At 41.0% G+C, this 19,365-nt stretch overlaps 1 protein-coding gene across 1 annotated transcript in view; it reads left to right on the top strand.

Annotated features, from left to right (window-relative positions):
- The window catches only part of MED12L (mediator complex subunit 12L), a gene marked incomplete at its 3' end in the record, with an annotated part of 370,596 nt that overhangs the window by 291,783 nt on the left and 59,448 nt on the right, over window positions 1–19,365 (top strand). Inside the window, exons 16-19 of the mRNA XM_081086020.1 lie at window positions 9,941–10,088; window positions 14,445–14,563; window positions 15,155–15,298; window positions 16,133–16,296. Of these exons, the coding sequence (XP_080942146.1) occupies window positions 9,941–10,088; window positions 14,445–14,563; window positions 15,155–15,298; window positions 16,133–16,296 (575 nt within the window). The remainder of the gene's footprint in view (window positions 1–9,940; window positions 10,089–14,444; window positions 14,564–15,154; window positions 15,299–16,132; window positions 16,297–19,365) is intronic.

The raw sequence follows: 19,365 nt of genomic DNA, 5'->3' as shown, positions 1-19,365 counted from the left end.
ATCTCTTGCTCTTTGCCTTTCTTTTCCTGGTTAATAATGTCATTATTTTAAATCTGTGTTTGATCAACTTTTTGTAGATGAAACAGTTTCCTCCCATTATAAATTATAAAGTTCCAAAATTACATTAGAAAGAAAAACAGTTGTATCCAATTGCCAGGCTTATTATATAAAGTGTCTTTTATGATTTTCTTGAACAGAATTTACATAGAAACAATTTTTTTTTCTGTTAACCAAGTTTTTGGTGTTGGGGAATATATCATTAAATTCATGGATCCTTGTATTGCTATTACTTTGGAATAAATACTGCTGTGGACATGCATGCACACAAACACACACAAATATTTCTAACTGTAATCTCCTCTGTTACCAGAGGACCATTTGGGTAGATGCCTTTGCTATGAAGATATGTTTGGGTTATTTCTTTCTTCTGAGTTTTGTGTGGGTCTGTCTCTGTATTTGTTAATCTTCAACAAAGGTTCTCAAAGTGCAGGCTTCCTCTGGGAAGTCATGAGAAATGCAGGTTCCTTGGCACCAAACCGAGCCCCAGTGAGTCAGGAACTTTGGGTGCTCCCCTCACCTGCATTTAATGAGCTTCCTGTGTGATACTCATGCACACTGATGTTTTAAATCAGGACCACTGACTTAAATTGGCATTAAGAATCTGAAATCAAGTTATGAATTTGAATTATCTTATTTGGAAATTTCAGGTACTTAATAGATCCTAATCTGTTAGTCAGCCAGAAGTGTCAATTTGATATTAAACTCTTAAAAAAGTAGGAATCAGGTTATTTTTATTTTAAAATTTGACTTACAATAAGCAAATCTTACTTGTTGATTTGGGGACACAAAATTAGACTTTGACAGAACTTTTATGTTATGTACACTTCAGAATAATAATCGCCAGTGTTTGATTCCTTATATCGTCATGAATTTACTCATTTTATGACCTTGACGACTCTCTGAAGTACACCTTCATATTATTTCTGTTTCTGGATGAGGAAAGCTGGGGAGCAGAGCAGTGGATTCATTAGAGGCCTGATGCCAACCATGCTGTCTGGTCCCGGAGCCTCCATCTGTAACTATTTTGCAGTTATGGTTAAATCTTCCCCCTCTTGCTGTCTCCTCGACATTGAGGTAGAGGAGCAAGAGGTAAATACCATGAAGGGAATGGCTGCACTTCTTGCAGGAAAATAAGAGTCATACTTGTGTTTACAGCAAATTGTAAACTCTAAAGGATGTTTATGAGTTGTTTTCTAAGGTCTAGAGATGAAACAAGATTTGTGGGGGGAAATTATAACACATAATGTACGTGTTACATTACAGGAACACTAATTCAGGATTCTTAAATCATATATTTTATTGAGAATTTACATTTCCGAATTCCTAGAGGACTATGAGTAGGGGATTGAAGGGTAAAGGAAAATCTCCAGCTCTTATTCTAAATTAACTTTATCTCTCCTCTGGTTTTAACTCACAACCACACCTGTCTGTGAACCTTCTCTGATAATATTTTCTCATTGGAGGATGACTGCCAATTACCCATTTAGATCACTTGACCCTGAAAGTGACTAAAATCCTTTAAGCAAGAATTGTCTCAGGTTACAAAAGTATATTGTCATATGAATGTAGTAGAGCATTACCTCGTTAATAAACAACAACACATGCAGTTTGTAATCGTATGTGTTACTTTGGGAACCGGACTAGCTTTGATTGATTTGGTTACTTTCAACGATTGAGATGACTTAGAATAAACTTATACCCCAGAATTTTTACATGCAAGTTACTTAACCAATTTATTTATTTTGCCAAGTCTGCTGAAGGTTGTCTGCTTATCTGGAAATATTTACTTGAATGAGATTACTCTGAACCCAGGGGGCCCCTGTCCTAAAGTGGAGTACTCTGGTCCCTTTGGAATCAGATTGTGGCAGGAGGATGGAGAGGTAATTAAACCATTTGATTAGCTCTCTTTGGCTATTTTAGTTCTAACACGGTTTGTAGGTGTGGTCATTCTGATATTAGTGAATGTTTTGATTGAACACATGCATTTTAAGGAATTGCTTGCTTATGTCATCTAGTTTGTCTTTTCTGGTGAGAGTATAGACATTTAAGCTTGATAAAAGACAAATTCCTAAAATAAGGAGTCTTGGGCATTGGGGTTTTTAGTAAAAGCGAATGCTAGCTCTGCTGATCGAGTTGTCACCCTGTCTCAAATGTTTTGCATGAAAGCGGAGGCCTGGCTACTATATCTAGTTAAACACCTTAATATCAGTTAGGCTCCTACAGTGCACTGTCTCTGTTGGATAAGGTCTCATTTCAGCCATACTGCGGACTATAAGCTATTGTAGGACAAAGATATCCTATACAAATCAAATTAAAGGGGTTTCCTATTTTTTATGTCTTAAAGAAAAATTTACTCTAATTCAGGTGGAATTATTAATGAGAAGCAGCAGCTCATTTCTTGTTACTTTACCGGGGTGGGGAACCTTTTTTTCTTCCAAGGGCCATTTGTATATTTAAAACATCATTCAAGGGCCATACAAAATTGTCAGCTTAAAAGTTCGCCTGCTGTATTTGGTCAGACATTTAATGAACTCACCCTTTATGCCTTCCAGGGCCAGACCAAATGATTTTGTGGGCCTTGTACAGCTCACAGGTTGGCTGTTCCCTGCCCCTGCTTAACACACCCTCCCTCCTTACACATGTACACAGCTATTCTTCACCCCAGCGCAAGGCTTATTATTGGTGTAGCATTTATATGAAGTCATTTTATTCTAAACAGAACAATGTCATATTGAAGAATTCAGCTACAAAAATAATGCTTGAAAACCTCTTTTAATAGTTATTTATTCTCAGAGGGAGGGGATGGGGCCATGAAGAGATTAGCTAAAGAACTTATATGCATACTAGTGGCCTGGTGCACGGAATTCGTGCGGGGAGCGGGGGGGGATCCCTCAGCCCAGCCTGCACCCTCTTCAATTGGGCGCCCCTTGGGGGATGTCCGACTGCCTTTTTAGGCCCGATCCCTGTGGACATCCCTCTCGCTATCTGGGGCTGCTGGCTCCTAACCACTCACCTGCCTGCCTGCCTGATCACCCCTAACTACCTCTGCCTGCCTGCCTGATTGCCCCTAACCCCTCTGCCTGCCTGCCTGATCGCCCTTAACCTCTCTGGCTGCCTGATCGCTCCTAACTGTCCTCCCCTGCCGGCCTGATCTCGCCCCTAACTGCTCTGCCCTGCTAGCCTGATCACCCCTAACTGCCCTCCCCTGCCGACCTGATCTCGCCCCCAACTGCCCTCCCCTCCTTGCCTGATCACCCCAATTGCCTCTGCCTCGACCCCCATCACCATGGCTTTGTCCGGAAGGAAGTTGGACATCTGGAAGATGGCCGGTCGACCTGGTCTAATTAGCATATTACCCTTTTATTTGTATAGAAAAAGAGGAACATCTGTTATACTTTCAACAATAAAGACATATTAAAAATAATAAAATAAACTTATTTTAATAAAAGAACTAAAAATTTTATGTAGCTTTATTATTTTTAAAAAAGTGGTTTTTACTCCTTTTTGGAGATGAAGTATACTGGGTTTGCATTTGAATATTTAAACATACAAATTAATGAGTGTTGGGAAGTTTGAAATGCTTAATTATATCATATCAGCAGGACAAGTGCATCTACTTTATCCATCTTAATTAGTGTTCAAAAGATAAGGAAGCACATAGAGTGGGATTCCTATTTCCCTTTAAGGAGCATTAGTTTATTAACTTTTAAATTCTACAGTTAATTGGGTCATTTGTAGAAATAATCAGAAAATACTAATAAGGAAAGTACATAGCTCTGATAGTCTAGCCATCATTATCATATCTCTGTGAACGCATGTGTTTTGGCAACATTTCTAATCACATATTTTAAAGAAATGAACATGACTCAGAGCAGACTTCAATTTAATTCACTTCATTCTTCCTTCAGGCCTCCCCGGGTTTTGGAAATGCATCCTCCTAGTTCCCTATCAGTTAGGTGATTTTTATCTGGAGAAAGAGAGTAATCGATCTGGAGATTTTCAAAAGTCAGTGCACAGGGGAGATGAACTGTCCCACCCATGGACAGCACACTGGCAGTGGCTAGACATTGTGGATTGCCTAGTGATGTTTTTTTTTTCCTGCTGAACAAATGTGTCCTTCAGGGAATAAATAACAGAATAATTCTTCGGTACTGATCTCCAATCATTAATTTTACTTACAATTAGGCAACTTGAGGGTGTTTGGATTCCCAGATGAAAGAGTAGAACTTATTGGTACTCTTAGGAATATTTGGCCTATTTTCTTAGGGTGCCTTAATTCTCATGTAGCATAAGCTGGTATTTGAAGACTTGTACATTTTCTGCATGTACCAAAAATTGACATAAACCAATTCCGTAGTTTTCATCTTACAGCATACATAAACTAATTACTAAAGTTCTATGACACCAAATAATGTGCTTTTTGCTGATCTGACAAGAATAAAAGGTATCATTGTGATTCATTCACACTGGATGGCTATTGTGTTGGCTGTTGTCATTTTTTTCATTTGACAACCTAAGGGAAAAGAGGTCCGTGCCCCTGACTAAATAGTCGAGTATTGTATGTTTTAAAAATTCTTGCAGCACACTGGTTGAAAATTGCTGTTGTAGGCTGTTGAAAAAGAGTTGCTTTTAGAAGTCTTTGCCTTTCCATTTTGAAGATTAGTAACAGCTACCATGCATGATTTTCCTCACAATATCAGCTATCAGAAGCACATACAGTTTTATGCCACTCAGAGGGGACCGGTGGTTCTTTCCCAGCTAAGTGCATGTTGCTCTTGCTTTTAAATTCCATCCCTCACTCTCAATTCATGACTGTGCTTCTAGTCCAACTCCCTGAGTATATCAGGACCAATGAACCAATGTGAAGTTCCCCACATTCCTCACTTTTCACCCACATTCCCCATGTTTTCATCAGTGTCCTTTTACTTGGTGGTGAAGTGTAAAGGTGTGCCTGACTTTCTTTCCAAGTTAAGCCAGACAAGACACTGTTGTTTTCTATGTATCAGTTATCTGCCCTCCGACCTGGATTTCCTTCCTGGAGACTCTATTTGGAACATAGCTTTGAAACAAGAGGTTGCCATTGATGATCTTAACACAACCTTCCCTTTCCTCTCAAGTTGCTGTTCTTTCATGCCCAGTACTAGTAAATGTGGGTTACTTCCTCTGCCTTCTCTTATTTCACCACCTACTCTTACTTCAGCTCCCTGTGTCCTGCTCTCTGCCCTCCACCCCCCATTGTAGAGAAACTTCTCTTTTGAGGTTCACACATGTGTTTTTGAAAAAAACAAGTCAGCTACATCCATTGTGACTTCTCCACTGTGTTTGATACTATTGATGACTCCCAGCGTTAAACGTCCCCTCCACGACTAACCTCCGTGACCCTGACTTCTCTGGTGCTCTTATTAATTACTAGAGGCCCGGTGCATGATACTTGTGCACCAGGGGAGGGGTGTCCCCTCAGCCCAGCCTGTGCTCTCTCCAATCTGTGACCACTCAAGGGATGTCCAACTGCCTGTTTAAGTGAATTAAATTGAAGTCTGCTCTGAGTCATGTTCATTTCTTTAAACCAGCAGTCGGACATCCTCTCACAATCCTGGACCGCTGCCTCCTAACCACTCACCTGCCTGCCTGCCTGGTCGCTCCTAACTGCCCCCCCCCCCCCCGCGCCGTCCTGGTCGCCCCCAACTACCCCACCCCTGCCAGCCTAGTCGCCCCTCACGGCCCTCCTGTCAGCCTGGTCGCCCCACACAGCCTGCTGTTCAGTCATTTGGTCATCCCTCACTAATCCCCCTGACAGCCTGGTCGCCCCACGCAGCCTGCTTGTTCAGTCATTTGGTCGTCCCTCACTAACCCCCCTGACAGCCTGGTCGCCCCATGCAGCCTGCTTGTTCAGTCATTTGGTCGTCCCTCACTAGCCCCCCTGCCGGCCTGGTTGCCCCATGCAGCCTTCTGTTCAGTCATTTGGTCGTCCCTCATTAACCCCCCTGCCGGCCTGGTCGCCCCACGCAGCCTGCTTGTTTGGTTGTTTGGTTGTCCCTCACTATTCCCCCTGCCGGCCTGGTCATAGGCAGCCATCTTGTGAGGGCCTGGGGGTTAATTTGCATATTACCTCTTTATTATATAGGATGGAGAGTGCATGTGCATCATTCGATGGTTTATTTGGCCTCCTCACTGTCTCAACGCTCTTTGCCCCCCACCCAATAATTTGGGATTTTTACACCCCTTCCAGTGACACATTGCTCTTCTCCCTAAACTGTCACCTCCATATTTGCCTCTATGTCAAACCACCCAATAAATATTTATAAAACACTAGAGGACTGGTGCACAAAATTCATGCACCCAGGCCTGGCCAGCGATCCCTAGGCCTGGCCAGTGATCGAAGGGTGAGCATCTGTCATAGAAGGGCAGGTTCCAGCTGACCTCTGGGCCCTGGGCAGTATCTGGGACCCTGGGCCCCCGCGCACCCCCCTCTGTCTGAGGCATGGTGCCCAAGTTCCCATGTGGAGATATGGTGAGCGCGACCAGACGCCACGGGCCGGGGCACAGCATGGGTCTCTGGGCCACCCAGCGGCGCCACAGGGAAGCCAGGAGGGCAGCATGCTCTCTCCCAGCTGACTCCTGCCTTGTTACGTGCTGCCCCCCAGTGGTCAGCATACGTCATAGCGAGCAGTCGAACTCCCGGTCGACCGCCCACCTGAGGGGACAATTTGCATATTAGGCTTTTATTATATAGGATTTCTACCTACCCTTTAAATTCTTCTCACCTAAAGGTGAATTTATGAGCTCCCTGCCATTGTTACCTACTCTTCTTTCTTCCAACATACTTTGTCTAGTGAGTCCATCTTGAAACCCAGTGAGATGAACATTCACTCAGATGCACGATATTTTCCTAATTGCCATCAAATACCTCTTGGTTTTGCTTCTTATTTTTTAGTCCCACCACTAAGATCTAGTTTACACTCTACAAACTTTTTTGCTCTTTCTCTTTGCCTCTCATTTCTCCTTTTGAGTTTTATCAGCACTTTTCAGGTTAAGTTTCCTACAAAAGTAGTTTTTGTTTTTATCTTTTAGTCATGTGTTTTTTTATTAGTCCACTTATTTATTCATTATATTGTATATTCAAAGAATGTTAAGTGCTAATCAGTGCCTATTAAGAATGTAAATGTGGCCCTGGTTGGTGGCTGGGTTGGTTGGAGCACTGTCCCATTTGTGGGTTCAATTTCCGGTCCGGGGGTATATCCAAGTTGTGGGTTCCATCCCTGGTTGGGGCACATACCTAGGTTGTGGGTTTGTTCCTGGTCGGGGCATATATCAGAGGCAACAGATCAATGTTTCTCTCTCACATTGATGTTTCTTTCTCTCTCTGCCCTGAATCCTCTCTCTCTAAAAATCAATAAAAACATATCCTTGGGTGATAATTTAAAAAAATAACATAAATGTGAACACAACAGACCTGGGTTCTCCCTCACCAAATGGATAGTGTAGCAGGGAAGACAAACACCAGCAAATACATAAAAAATAAGTGCATTACACTGTGATAAGTGCTTCAAAGGTTCTCTCTCCTCCCTGAGCTCCTCTGGTGAGGGCTCTCACTAGTGTGCAGTGAGGGAGTGAGGGCCCGGAGGCTGTAAATGGCCAGAGCATTTCCACCAGTGAAGCTGAGGCTGCTGCAAGTATTTTAGGTGGTGGGAGGGCCACAGCCAAGGAAGGATGTAGCCGGTATCTGGTAAATGTTGAGTAACGTGGCAGTGTGAGTAGGGTGTGTGTGAGAGAGAGAAGTGGAAGTGAGGGAATATGAATGAACAGCAGTGGGCACTGTCTCCTGTGCTACTCAGTAATTCTCACAGGGCAGGTGGTGTTGCCTTGTTTTTCAGAGGAAAAATCCGAGGCTCAGAAAGGCTCATTCTCTGGACGTGGAGCTGGACCCAAGTGCATTCACAGCTCTGACCTAACCTTGGGCTATGACTGTTCATGCCCACCCCGGCTCCTGTGTGTTAGTGAGGAGCGCAGGGCCTTCCCAGGACACCAGCCCCGCTGAGGCTCCTACTCCCTCTGCAAATGCTGCCTTTATGACACTGGACCTGCAATCCTTGAGGACAAGGAACTGGCATCTTTGCATTTTCTCAGGGTTCCTAGCGCCTTGTCCTGCTGTGGGGAGACACTGTATAAATAGTTGTGAATATCTTTGCTAACATCTTTCCATCATGCCTCCTACTGAAGTTTACATTAGAACCACTCGACCACAGGTGCCTTCACTGAAAACAATCCCAGGTACAGGACTGTGCTGCTGGGTGTTGAACAGTTTCCTCAGTGCCCTCTGTTCCCTTTTTAAGGTTCACATGTGCACCAGACAAACAAGAAATATATCAGCAGTGCTCTGTGACCACAACAGAAGTTGGAAATTAACAAGCAGCTCAGGTCATTCAGATGTGCAGCCAGGTGTGGGAATCATTACCTCTGTTGACTTCATCCTGTGGTTAGGTCTGTCTATGGAAATTCTGGGGAGACTTGGATGCTCAGGATGTATTAAATAACAGTGGCTTCTAGAAGAGACCTGCTCCTAGCCTTCCCCTCCCCTTTATACTAGTAAGGAGGCAAATTTGAACACCTGAAACAATAATTGCTTGGGGGTGGGGTAGCAAGATGGAGCGTCAGGGTGTACAAATGTAGATTTCTGATAGAATGTAATAAAAAAAAAAGGAACTAGTTTAGGGAGAAGTGGTGCCTTGAATTCAAGTGTGTGAGCGAGAAAGACAGAATGACAAAGACTGGGAGGAAAGTGACAGAAGGAGAGAGATCAGGCTCTTATTTCAAGAGTGTAGAAGCAAAATGCTGCTTTGTGCAGCATGCCCAGGTGGCGTGCTGCAAATGAAACGCTGTACTTCTCCACATCTCCAGGATTTTTGCAGCCACTGCTAGTTAGGACCAGAATATTGTGTGTGTTTCCTGGGCGGTGTTCTTTTCTCAGGCGAGCTCCTTAGGCTTAGATGCTGTTAGGAAGGGAAAGCACCTGTCAGGGGCAACATGCAGAAATGGTAAGAAAAGAAGATGGCCTGAAGGATAGAGCTGGGGATTATACCAAGAAGATGAAAGAGTATAAGATCTGAGAGGGAAATTTAGTAGAAAAGTTCAAAACCAGGTGTAAGAGAGAACACATCCCGAACTGTATGACTTTGGCTGAGGAATGTGGTTAGCAGTATGTGCATGTTGTTTGCTGTGACTGAATGCTCTCCCTCCCCAGGAGGGAGAAACAGCTCTTGAATTCACTGTTTGTGGGCAGGGAGGGCTGGGGTGCTCCAGAAGGGAAGTTAGTGTCAGACAGAACATGTTTGCACTTTCAGCTATTTGCCTCCCAATGAAACCTGCATGCTATATTGGAAACAAATATACATGCATCTTACACAGTCGTGTTGGAAGTAAATGAAACACTTTTATAAAAGTAGTTGTGTCCTAGGAAGATTTTTTTATAAATATAAAATATTTGATGATGCTGTATAGAGAAAACCAAACTTACTAAAAAATAACATTTTCCTTAAGGAAAAAGTACAACTAGGTAATATGTAAATATGATGTGAAATTAACACCAGGCTAAATTTTAAACAATGAAAAGTTTTCAATGGTCAAAACTTACTCTGTAGGGGTCGCCCACATCAACTGCTTCTATTAAGACTTCAGGTTAGTTGACACTTTTAATAACTTTGGCAAGTTCCAAACTGGAAAAACCAGGTGTTGCCAGTGGAGGCTGAGGTGAACGGAAAGGTGGGCGGTGCCCCCACGGCCAGCCAGCATGGAGACGCTGTGGCTAGTGCACTTCCTGGACCCGAAGTGCAGCCCTGCGCCTGCAGACAGGGGCTTCACAGTGCACTTTTCTGTTTTTCAGGATGAGTCTTCAAGCCACGAATGTAACCAGCGCACAGTTCTTCTGTATGGTGTGGGCAAAGCCCGTGATGAAGCGAGGCATCAGCTGAAGAAGATTACCAGAGATATTTTGAAAATCCTAAATAAGAAGAGCACCACAGAGATGGGGGGTAAAGAGCCCGAATGCACTTGCTCCCATTGTGCTGGCTTATGTCCTTCCCCTTAGTGCAGTCTTTATCAAGTTTGTAGATGGCAGTGTCCCCAGTGTTTCCTCTTCTGAATGACTGTCACATTGAATGAATAAGCACATTGAAATTTTAAGGCCTTGGTTCCATTTATAGTAATCCGTGTATTAAAATAGCACGTTTTATGAGTAGATGTAGGTAGTTTTTATTTTCTACTTTTTTTTACTTCCCGAATTTTCTACAATAGTCAAAAATGAAGTATTGAAGAATGAGTTGGAAACCCCTTACTTTGGAAGTGATTCCCCTATTCTTTACCAGCCTTTCTCAAGCTTGTAGTTTGCTCTGGGTACTTATATTGCATGATAACTGAAAGTCATGACAGTGTAGTTGCTGATCTTTTCTTACATTATTCAGAAGAATAATCGCAATATGTAATGGTGACTACCAATATCACCAAATATTTTCAAGTGAAAAAGAAAATTAGGCCTTTGCTCTATATAATGCCTTCTTTACTTGGAATACTCTTTCCCCTGGCCTTTTACATAGTTTTAACAGTGAAGCTACGCCTTTACATTATGTCACTACATTGCATAATTGAAATTTTGTAATTATCCACTTTATATTTCCCTAATTACTCTTTTCAAGGTTTGTTTATTTTATTAGGCAGTTATATGATTTAAAATATGATATAATGTATACTCCACTACCACCAGTGGTATTTCTTTTTCTACTACTTAAATAATACAAGGGGGGAGGTTTCAATTTTCCCTATGCAAACAGCCCACTTCCTGCACTTGGTGTAAGCCACCTCTAGAAACCCTACTTTGATGTTCAGTACAAAATAAATACTCTTTTATGAAACCCTCCACAGGGGATCCTTTAGACTTTAAGCAGATGAATTTCTAGAGCTTTTCCATGCTAGATCTTTCCTACAGGAAAGTGCAAATATAACTAATGCAAATAGCTCTCTTTCCTCTCCATCAATAGAGGGGCACAGGCAGAAACAAGGTACAAGGCTCTCTTTTCACTCTGAATGTCATGTTGCCACTGTATTAGTCACAGGCTAGTCTTCAGAGCACACACAATGGAAAACTGACCTTCATGTGATTTGCATCATGTTCCCTAACTTCCTTCTATTGCTGGTTAAGGACCTTGCACTTCACCAGCTTGCCAGGGGACAACCAAGAGTCCTGGAAGGGAAATGAAACCCTGTTGTTGTTGGTTTGTCCTTATTGAGCTTGCAAAGAACACAATTGCTAAGAAAAACTGTTGATCTGTCCCTTTGCTTTTTTCTCTTTTTTTGAGAAAGAGGAAATGGGTTGCATTTAGAAGATTGGATTTAGAAGCCGTGTTAAGTAGGGAGCAGAGACTACTGAAACGCCTCTTTGTGCACTTGAGAATGGGGTGGACACTATCTCAGTTCAAAGGTTCAGTAATACATTTTTTAAAAAATTTTATATTAATTTTAGAGTCTTTCCAGATCCTATGGAATTTTTGGTTTTTGGAAAACTGAGAGGGTAGGAAGAGGAAGGAAGCAATGTGGTATCTTTTTCTGTTGAGTCTACTTCCTTCCTTCGTAGTTTTTCATGCCAGACTATAGTCTCTGCTATCTTTGTATCAGTTTCTTAAATAGGCAAGTCTTGCTTATGAACTCACAGAGACAATTGTTGTTCATGCTGCTTTTCGAGATACCAGTGATGGAAACACCACGGTGAAGAGGCATCTTCAAAGTGGATTTTTGTCTTTCCCTCATTTTAAAATTCCTCACCCAGAAATATTTAATTAGATCTATCTTTTGATAGTCCACATTTAAGTCACTACTTAAAACCTAGTGTGCTCACCAGAAACTAGCTAACTATTCTTAGATTAAGGAAATTTGCGAGCTTTTGTCAGCGAAGATGAGCATTGATAAGGCAGGAAAAGGGAGCTTGTGTAAGCATGTATTTGATTTCTGGCTACACTAAAAATATGATTTTTAGGAACTCCATTAGGAGTGTTATCACATCAACCAGGCTTTATCTAGGGGCATTTATAATCTAAAGCTTTTACGACATTTCCAGTTGAAGGTGGTCAAACCTATTTTACATTTATATGACTAGTCCAGTGGTTCTCAACCTTCTGGCCCTTTAAATACAGCTCCTCATCTTGTGACCCGCCCCCCAACCATAAAATTATTTTCGTTTCTACTTCATAACTGTAATTTTGCTACTGTTATGAATTGTAATGTAAATATCTGATATGCAGAAGGGTCGTTCGACCCCCAAAGGGGTCGCGACCAACAGGTTGAGAACTGCTGGACTAGTCAGTCATCTTTGTGTTTCAATGGTGCATCTTTTGAAAATATTAATGACGTTTATCAAACTAGAAGGCCAAAACTTGTAGGGTTTAAAGATTTTGAAAAAAAGACAACCAAAATTAAGCAACTAAGGATTAATAATATCTATTACTATGAATTATTCATGTTATTCATGTGAATATTTTTAAAATAAAGTATTCCATTGAAAACCACCACTAATATTTTTATATTTTTAAAAATGAATATGAATTGCCAATAACCAATTGTATATTTTTATGTGAGATTTTAAGAAGTTAGCTATAGCTTATTGGCATAAACAAACAAACAAAAGAGATGCATCTGTGAGTTCTCATGATGGATCTACTTCCTCATCTGTGTTATTTTAATTTGTGTTTTTGCTTTGGTCCCAGGAAGGACTAAATAATTATCTTAACTTCAATTTTAAAGCACATTGTACCCAACATGGTTGATGTGCGCTTTCAGCCTAGGATCAGTTAGTTAATGAAAAATTCCAAACTTGGATATTTTAAACATGCTCATGACACGTGATGAGCTAAATGGAAAACTTAACAGGTTTAATGAACTTACTAGTTTTCGTTCTTTGGTGTTATTGGTAAAAGTGGCACAGTCTTGTACCTTATGTTGCTCGTCACTTTTTAATTCTGATTTACTCTGGTTTCAGGGCTTGTTTGTTTGTTTGTTTTAGGAAATGAACAGAAAAAAGCCAGAGTTTTTATTTGGTGGGCAGAGGGAAGACTTTGGTGAGGGCTTAAATTGTAATTGCTTATGGTTGAAAGGGAATATCTTGTCTTCTAATGTTATTTTTTAACATCATTACATTTGTCATTAACAAAATCTTATGCTGTTTAGTGCAGTCGTTGTTAGTTTAATAGAGGTGTGTAATCTTTGTCTCTGAATTAAACTTTTCCAAATAAAATGTGAGGTATTAGGCAAAAAAAAAAAAAAAGCACAAAAACCCTCTTAAACATAACAGTATGGTGATTGCGGGGGGTGGGGGAGTGGGGGGACAGGTAGAAGAGGGCCGGGCAGAGATGTGAGTGATAGTGCTCTTGTCACCGTAGCCTTTGACTAGTTAGAATCCTTGTGTTGGAAATGACCTTAGACATCACATAATCCAACCTTTTCTTTTTGTTTTTAGATTTACCTTTGTATACACATACATTACAAAATATTTAAAAACTGGATCTAATTATTTTTGGATGTTATCCTTTAAACTTTTAAGAAAGAATAAAGAGTCCCTCTGGGATAGCGTATTTTAAAACATTTTTATTATGATTTTTTCAAAGTTCTTTATGCTAAAATAAGTGTTGCATTTTCCCATTAATGTGGAGGAATTTTATTTTTTTCTACCGCTAAAATAGTTAGGAATCATGTGTGTAAATTTTCTTTTTTACATATTAAGCTGTTTGGGAAAATATCACAGTAAGTCTCCTAAGAAGATGCCAGTGAAGCTTCCTCTTAAATCAGAATGAGCCTGGGTGATTCCCCACTTCCTTACGGTCTTCTATTTCAAAAGTCAGTCAGAAATGTCCCTGGAGGTGCTGGTTATAAGTAACCAAAATCTAGAAACAACTCACTGCAAAGTATAAATAAATAGTGGTTAGTCAAACGCTGGAATATGGTACAAAGTGGGAGGTATTAATTTTAGGACAAATTAATATTGCAGTAACAATATGGATTAATCATCTCAGAACACAATGTTGAGTGAAAGATGCCAGATATTAGAGGTATATATTGTATGGTTGTATTTATATAAAGTTCCGAGGTGGGCAGTATTAGTCTAAGCTGTTTGGAGTTGTCCCGGGGAGAGAGGGAAGTGGCTGGAGGGGAACCCATCAGGTGTGTAGTGTTCTGATATGTGATTTTGTGACTTGAGTTTCATTACGAGTGTATTTAATTTGTAGAGATTCATAGAGTTTGTGCACTTTTGTTGTCTGTATGTTATATTTCAATAAAAACAGTATCATTGAAAACCCAAGAGTTTCTGTTGAATGAAAAATAATGTGTTATTATATGTTTATTAGTTGGAGATGAAGGACCAAGAGCCAGGAAGAACAGGCAGGAGGCATTTCCAACGCTGGAGGCTGTGTTCACAAAACTTCAGCTCCTTTCATATTTCGATCAGCATCAAGTAACATCTCAGGTAGCCATTTAAAGCTGTTGATTATACATTTGGGATATTCATATTTTCTTAAAAGTCTTCTATGTAGTATATGTTTCTGGCCTTAGTTGGTTTTATAAATATGCTTTTAAAACATATTTGGAAGCATCTCAAACTATTGAGTAGCTCAGTTTTAAGGGTCAGGTTATCTTCCTCAGAAGAATTAATTTTTATTTTGAAAATATTTTACCTTATGGTAATAATCAACATTATGTAAAATATCTCTAATGCTCATGTTTTTACACTATGGTCCTACATTGCTATTAATAAGGGAGAAATCTGTTCATGATAAATAAAGTACAGTTGAGAAGAAACCAACTCTGTTTTATTTTATAAATCCATTGATATTCAAATAGATATTATCTGGAAATTAATTAGGGTCTAGATCTTATGATGACTTGGCTTATTTCTTCAGTTATAGTTGCAGTAAGGAAGTCAATTTGTACATGGTTTGGGTTTCTGTAGAAATAGGCTTTAACTGTCTTCTAAGTAGAATCACATATAAATTCAAATTTCTTAATAAATAAAAATTATTTGGATATTGGCCTTATTATTTTCACCTTTTTTGCACAGATCTCTAACAATGTGCTGGAGCAGATCACAAGCTTTGCGTCCGGGACTTCCTATCACCTCCCTTTAGCTCACCATATTCAGCTCATCTTCGACCTCATGGAGCCAGCACTGAACATCAATGGACTAATTGACTTCTCAATACAGGTGTCAAAGAGACCTTGCTTCTCTCATTTTAGGAAAGGAAATGTACCAGGCATTGTCCAATTAAAAATGAGCCACCCAGTGCATTTTTTAATAATTGAGACATTCCGAATCAACAGTATTCAAATAGCTTTTTAATTGCAGCTTTGTTCATAGTTTTCAGTTAAATAATTATAATACTGTGCTAAAATATATACTAGTAATAGTCATTAAAAAATGGGAATGTTTTGAGGGTATTTTTTTGTCTTTTTATTACTTTGCTTTGAGAAAGATTAAAGGTTATTTGCTCTTTATAATAGAGTATATTTTAAGTTAAGAGCAAAACAATAGAACCTTATAATTTGATTTGCCCTGCTATAGCATATATATATTTGAGTATATTTCTTATATTGTTAGTAAATAGAAATGAAAGTTGGTTTCTATTGCTTATTCTCTTAATAATCTCTGTTTGTTTTATTAAAAAGAAGGGGGAAAGGAGAAAAAAGTGAGAGGTGGAATGTTCTCTGAAATTATTCAGTCTAGAGCTTTAGCTTTGGGCTGCCATAAAGTGTTGGTAACGACTTTAGTATTGGATACTTTCTAACTGCATGTACCTTGGTGTCTACATAAAAGAAAAACTCCATAATTTGGTAAAGGATAAAAAATGAAAATCATTGTAATTCACTGGGTGTGTTTTTCTGAGACAGGTTATGTATATGTATATGGCCCTGGGGCAGGATAAGGGGCGAGATAAAAGTATTACTAGAATGACTCAATACATGCATGGTTTTTAAAAATAAATGCTTACCTATGTGCTTTGGCAGCTACGTTTTCATCTGATCTTTTCTCTCATTGTAGTTACTAAATGAACTGAGTGTTGTGGAAGCCGAACTGCTCCTGAAATCCTCCAGCCTTGCAGGCAGCTACACCACGGGCCTCTGTGTCTGCATCGTGGCTATTCTCAGGCGCTACCACAGCTGTCTGATCCTGAACCCCGAGCAAACAGCCCAGGTGTTTGAAGGGTTGGTATATTAAGTATCATTACTGTTTCACATCATATAATGTATAATTGTGATGAAATATTATAGTATTATAATATTATCTAATCTAATCAAAGACAAACATGCAAATTGACCATACCTTTGCTACACCTTAAGCCACACCCACCAGCCAATCAGAGTGACTATATGCAAATTAACCCAACCAAGATGGCGGCCGGCAGCCACGGAGCTGGAGCAAGTAGGAGGCTTGCTTGCTCCAGTGATGGAGGAAGCCAAGCTTCCTGCCTGCCGCAGTTGGCTCTGAGCTCCACTCAAGGCAACAAAGTTTCAATTATAGAAGATAAATTAACCCCAGATACCTGCTTTCAGCTGGCCGTGGCCACAGAGCTGGAGTGAGCAGGAGGCTTGGGTTGCCCCTGGCGATGGAGGAAGCTAAGCTTCCCACCCTCCCTGGCCAGCTCTGAGCTCCACTCAAGGCTTCAAAGTTTCAATTATAGAAGGTAAATAAATCCCAGAATAAAAAGAAAAAAAAAGAAAAAAAGAAGAGGCTGGGAGCTTCCATCGCCGGGAAGCTTGGCCAGCCTGAAAACGGCCCTCAGCCCCTCACCCAGACTGGCAGGCAACCCAGTGGGAACCCCCCCCCACCCTAAAGGGGGTGTGGCCAGCCTGCAAACAGCCATCAGCCCCTTACCCAGGCTGGCCAGGCACCCCACTGGGGACCCCCACCCTGAAGGGTGTGTGACCAGCCTGCAAACAGCCATCAGCCCCTCACCCAGGCTGGCCAGGCACCCCAGTGGGACCCCCACCCTGATCTGGGACACCCTTTAGGGCAAAGCAGCCTGCCCCCACTCATGCACCAGGCTTCTATCCTATATAATAAAAGGGTAATATGCAAACTGACCCTAATGGCAGAACGACTGGTAATGACTGGTCACTATGACACACAATGACCACCAGGGGGGAAACGCTCAATGCAGGAGCTGCCCCCTGGTGGTCAGTGCTCTCCCACAGGGAGCTCTGCTCAGCCACAAGCCAGGCTGATGGCTGCCAGTACAGCGGTGGTGGTGGGAGCCTTTCCCACCTCCTCAGCAACGCTAAGGATGTCTAACTGCAGGTTAGGCCTGTTCCCCCCTTGCAAATGGCCATCCCCTGAGGGCTCCCGCGCTGCCAGAGGGATGTCTGACTGCCGGCTTAGGCCCAATCCCCCCGGGGAGCGGGCCTAAGCCAGCAGGTGGTCATCCCCTGAGGAGTCCCAGACTGTGACAGGGCCCAGGCTGGGCTGAGGGCCCCCCCCCCATTGAGGGCACAAATTTTTGTGCACCGGGCCTCTATTAGTATTATAATATTACTAGAGGCCCGGTGCACAACATTTGTACACTGGGGGGATGTCAGACATTGGGGGGGCGAGGGTGGGATTCCTCAGCCCCGCCTGTGCCCTTTCGCAGTCCAGAAGCCCTGAGAGGATGTCCGACTGACAACTTAGGCCTGCTCCCCATGGAGAGCAGGACTAAGCCGTCAGTCAGACATCCTTAGTGCTGCAGTGGAGGCGAGAGAGGCTCCCGCCACTGCCACTGTGCTAGCCAGCCATCAGACCGGCTTCTGGTGCACTCCCACAAGGAGAGCACACTGACCACCAGGGGGCAACTCCTGCATTGAGTGTCTTGCCCCTTGGTGGTCAGTGTGTGTCATAGCGACCAGTCATTTGCTGTTCAGTCGATTTGCATATCAGCCTTTTATTATATAGGATAGTATAGTATAGTAGAGAAAAATAGTATAGATATTTATTTCAATAAAGAGATATAACATAGTTAAAGAATACGTTTGTAAGAAAACATGTACCAAAGAAGAGTTATAAGAATGAAAAAGTATTTTCTTTTTTTAAAAATGTGTGATTCCTTTCTCCCTTTCTCTTTTCCTTTCTCTTTACCATCCTGCCTTACTTTCCTCCCCCTGGTTTCTACGAATACAAGCCTATCATTTATAGCACTCTGTCATCTGCCCTACCAGAATCGTGGGTAATTATGAATGGCACACATGTGACAACTTTTTTGTTCATGTAATTTCAGTTTATATTTGGAGAATCCAACACTGAATAAGCTTTGCATGCATTGTCATTTTAGAGATTTACTTCTTTAACTTCATTGTTTTAAATAAACTAAACCTATCTTTTGATAAGATAATCGAAACAGTGACTTTCTTGATTCTTAGTCTTTTTTGGTTTGTGTGAATTGTAGTATGAGGTTTTCTCTACTACTACTAGTGGGTTAATAATTACCTAATACCGTCCCCATTAGAGACTGAGGTTACAGGGACATGGGTAGAATAATTAGCTCTCAAAAAACCCTATACTGTGCTCCTTTTTGTCCACCGAAGACTCACTCCCTTCCCAGGCTTTTATATAAAAAAAGACAACCTGTTTTTCTTTTTCTTCCATTTTCCTCCTGGGTTCAAAAGAAACATGGAGGTCTTTGGTTCTATAGTGCTCTTTTTGTGATCTAACACATGTAATCAATTTATTCTCTATTCAAGAGTAACATCCATTTACCAGCAGCTCTCTCAGGCAAAAGGAAGTGCCATCACATTAATTATGCATGAAGATTATTAAGTGAAATCTGAAATATCCAAGATAGTTTCACATGTGAAAAAATTAACATGTTAGAATTCAGGAAATATAGGACTGTTTAATATGGCCCTCAACTACCCTGTGAAGTTGAATAATTAATACCACTTTACAAGGGAAGAGACTGAAACTCAGGCTTGTTAAAGGAAGTGGTTGGCGACGGGATATACCCAGCATCACATCACTACATCTCCCAGGCTGCTGAAAGTCTTTCTAACTAGGAGCTCACTCCTGCTGTCTAATCTACACCATGCTTGTTAAACTGCATGAAACCCATTAGTTGGTCATTAAATGAATATAATAGATTTTTGACAAGCATATTTTTTATTTTTGTTTATTTTGAAATTCATTTCAGTATTTATTTTGACATTTTAAATTTATTTTATAAAATGTTCATAAAATCATATTTAATATTAACTTTATTATATTTTTACTTTATCGTACATAGTAAGGGTATTTTACCCAAAATT

This window comes from Myotis nattereri (genome assembly GCF_964212035.1).
Source record: "Myotis nattereri genome assembly, chromosome: 3".
NCBI lineage: Eukaryota > Metazoa > Chordata > Mammalia > Chiroptera > Vespertilionidae > Myotis > Myotis nattereri.
The sequence above is the reverse complement of the archived record's forward strand: the minus strand, read 5'-3'. Positions and strand labels throughout refer to the sequence as shown.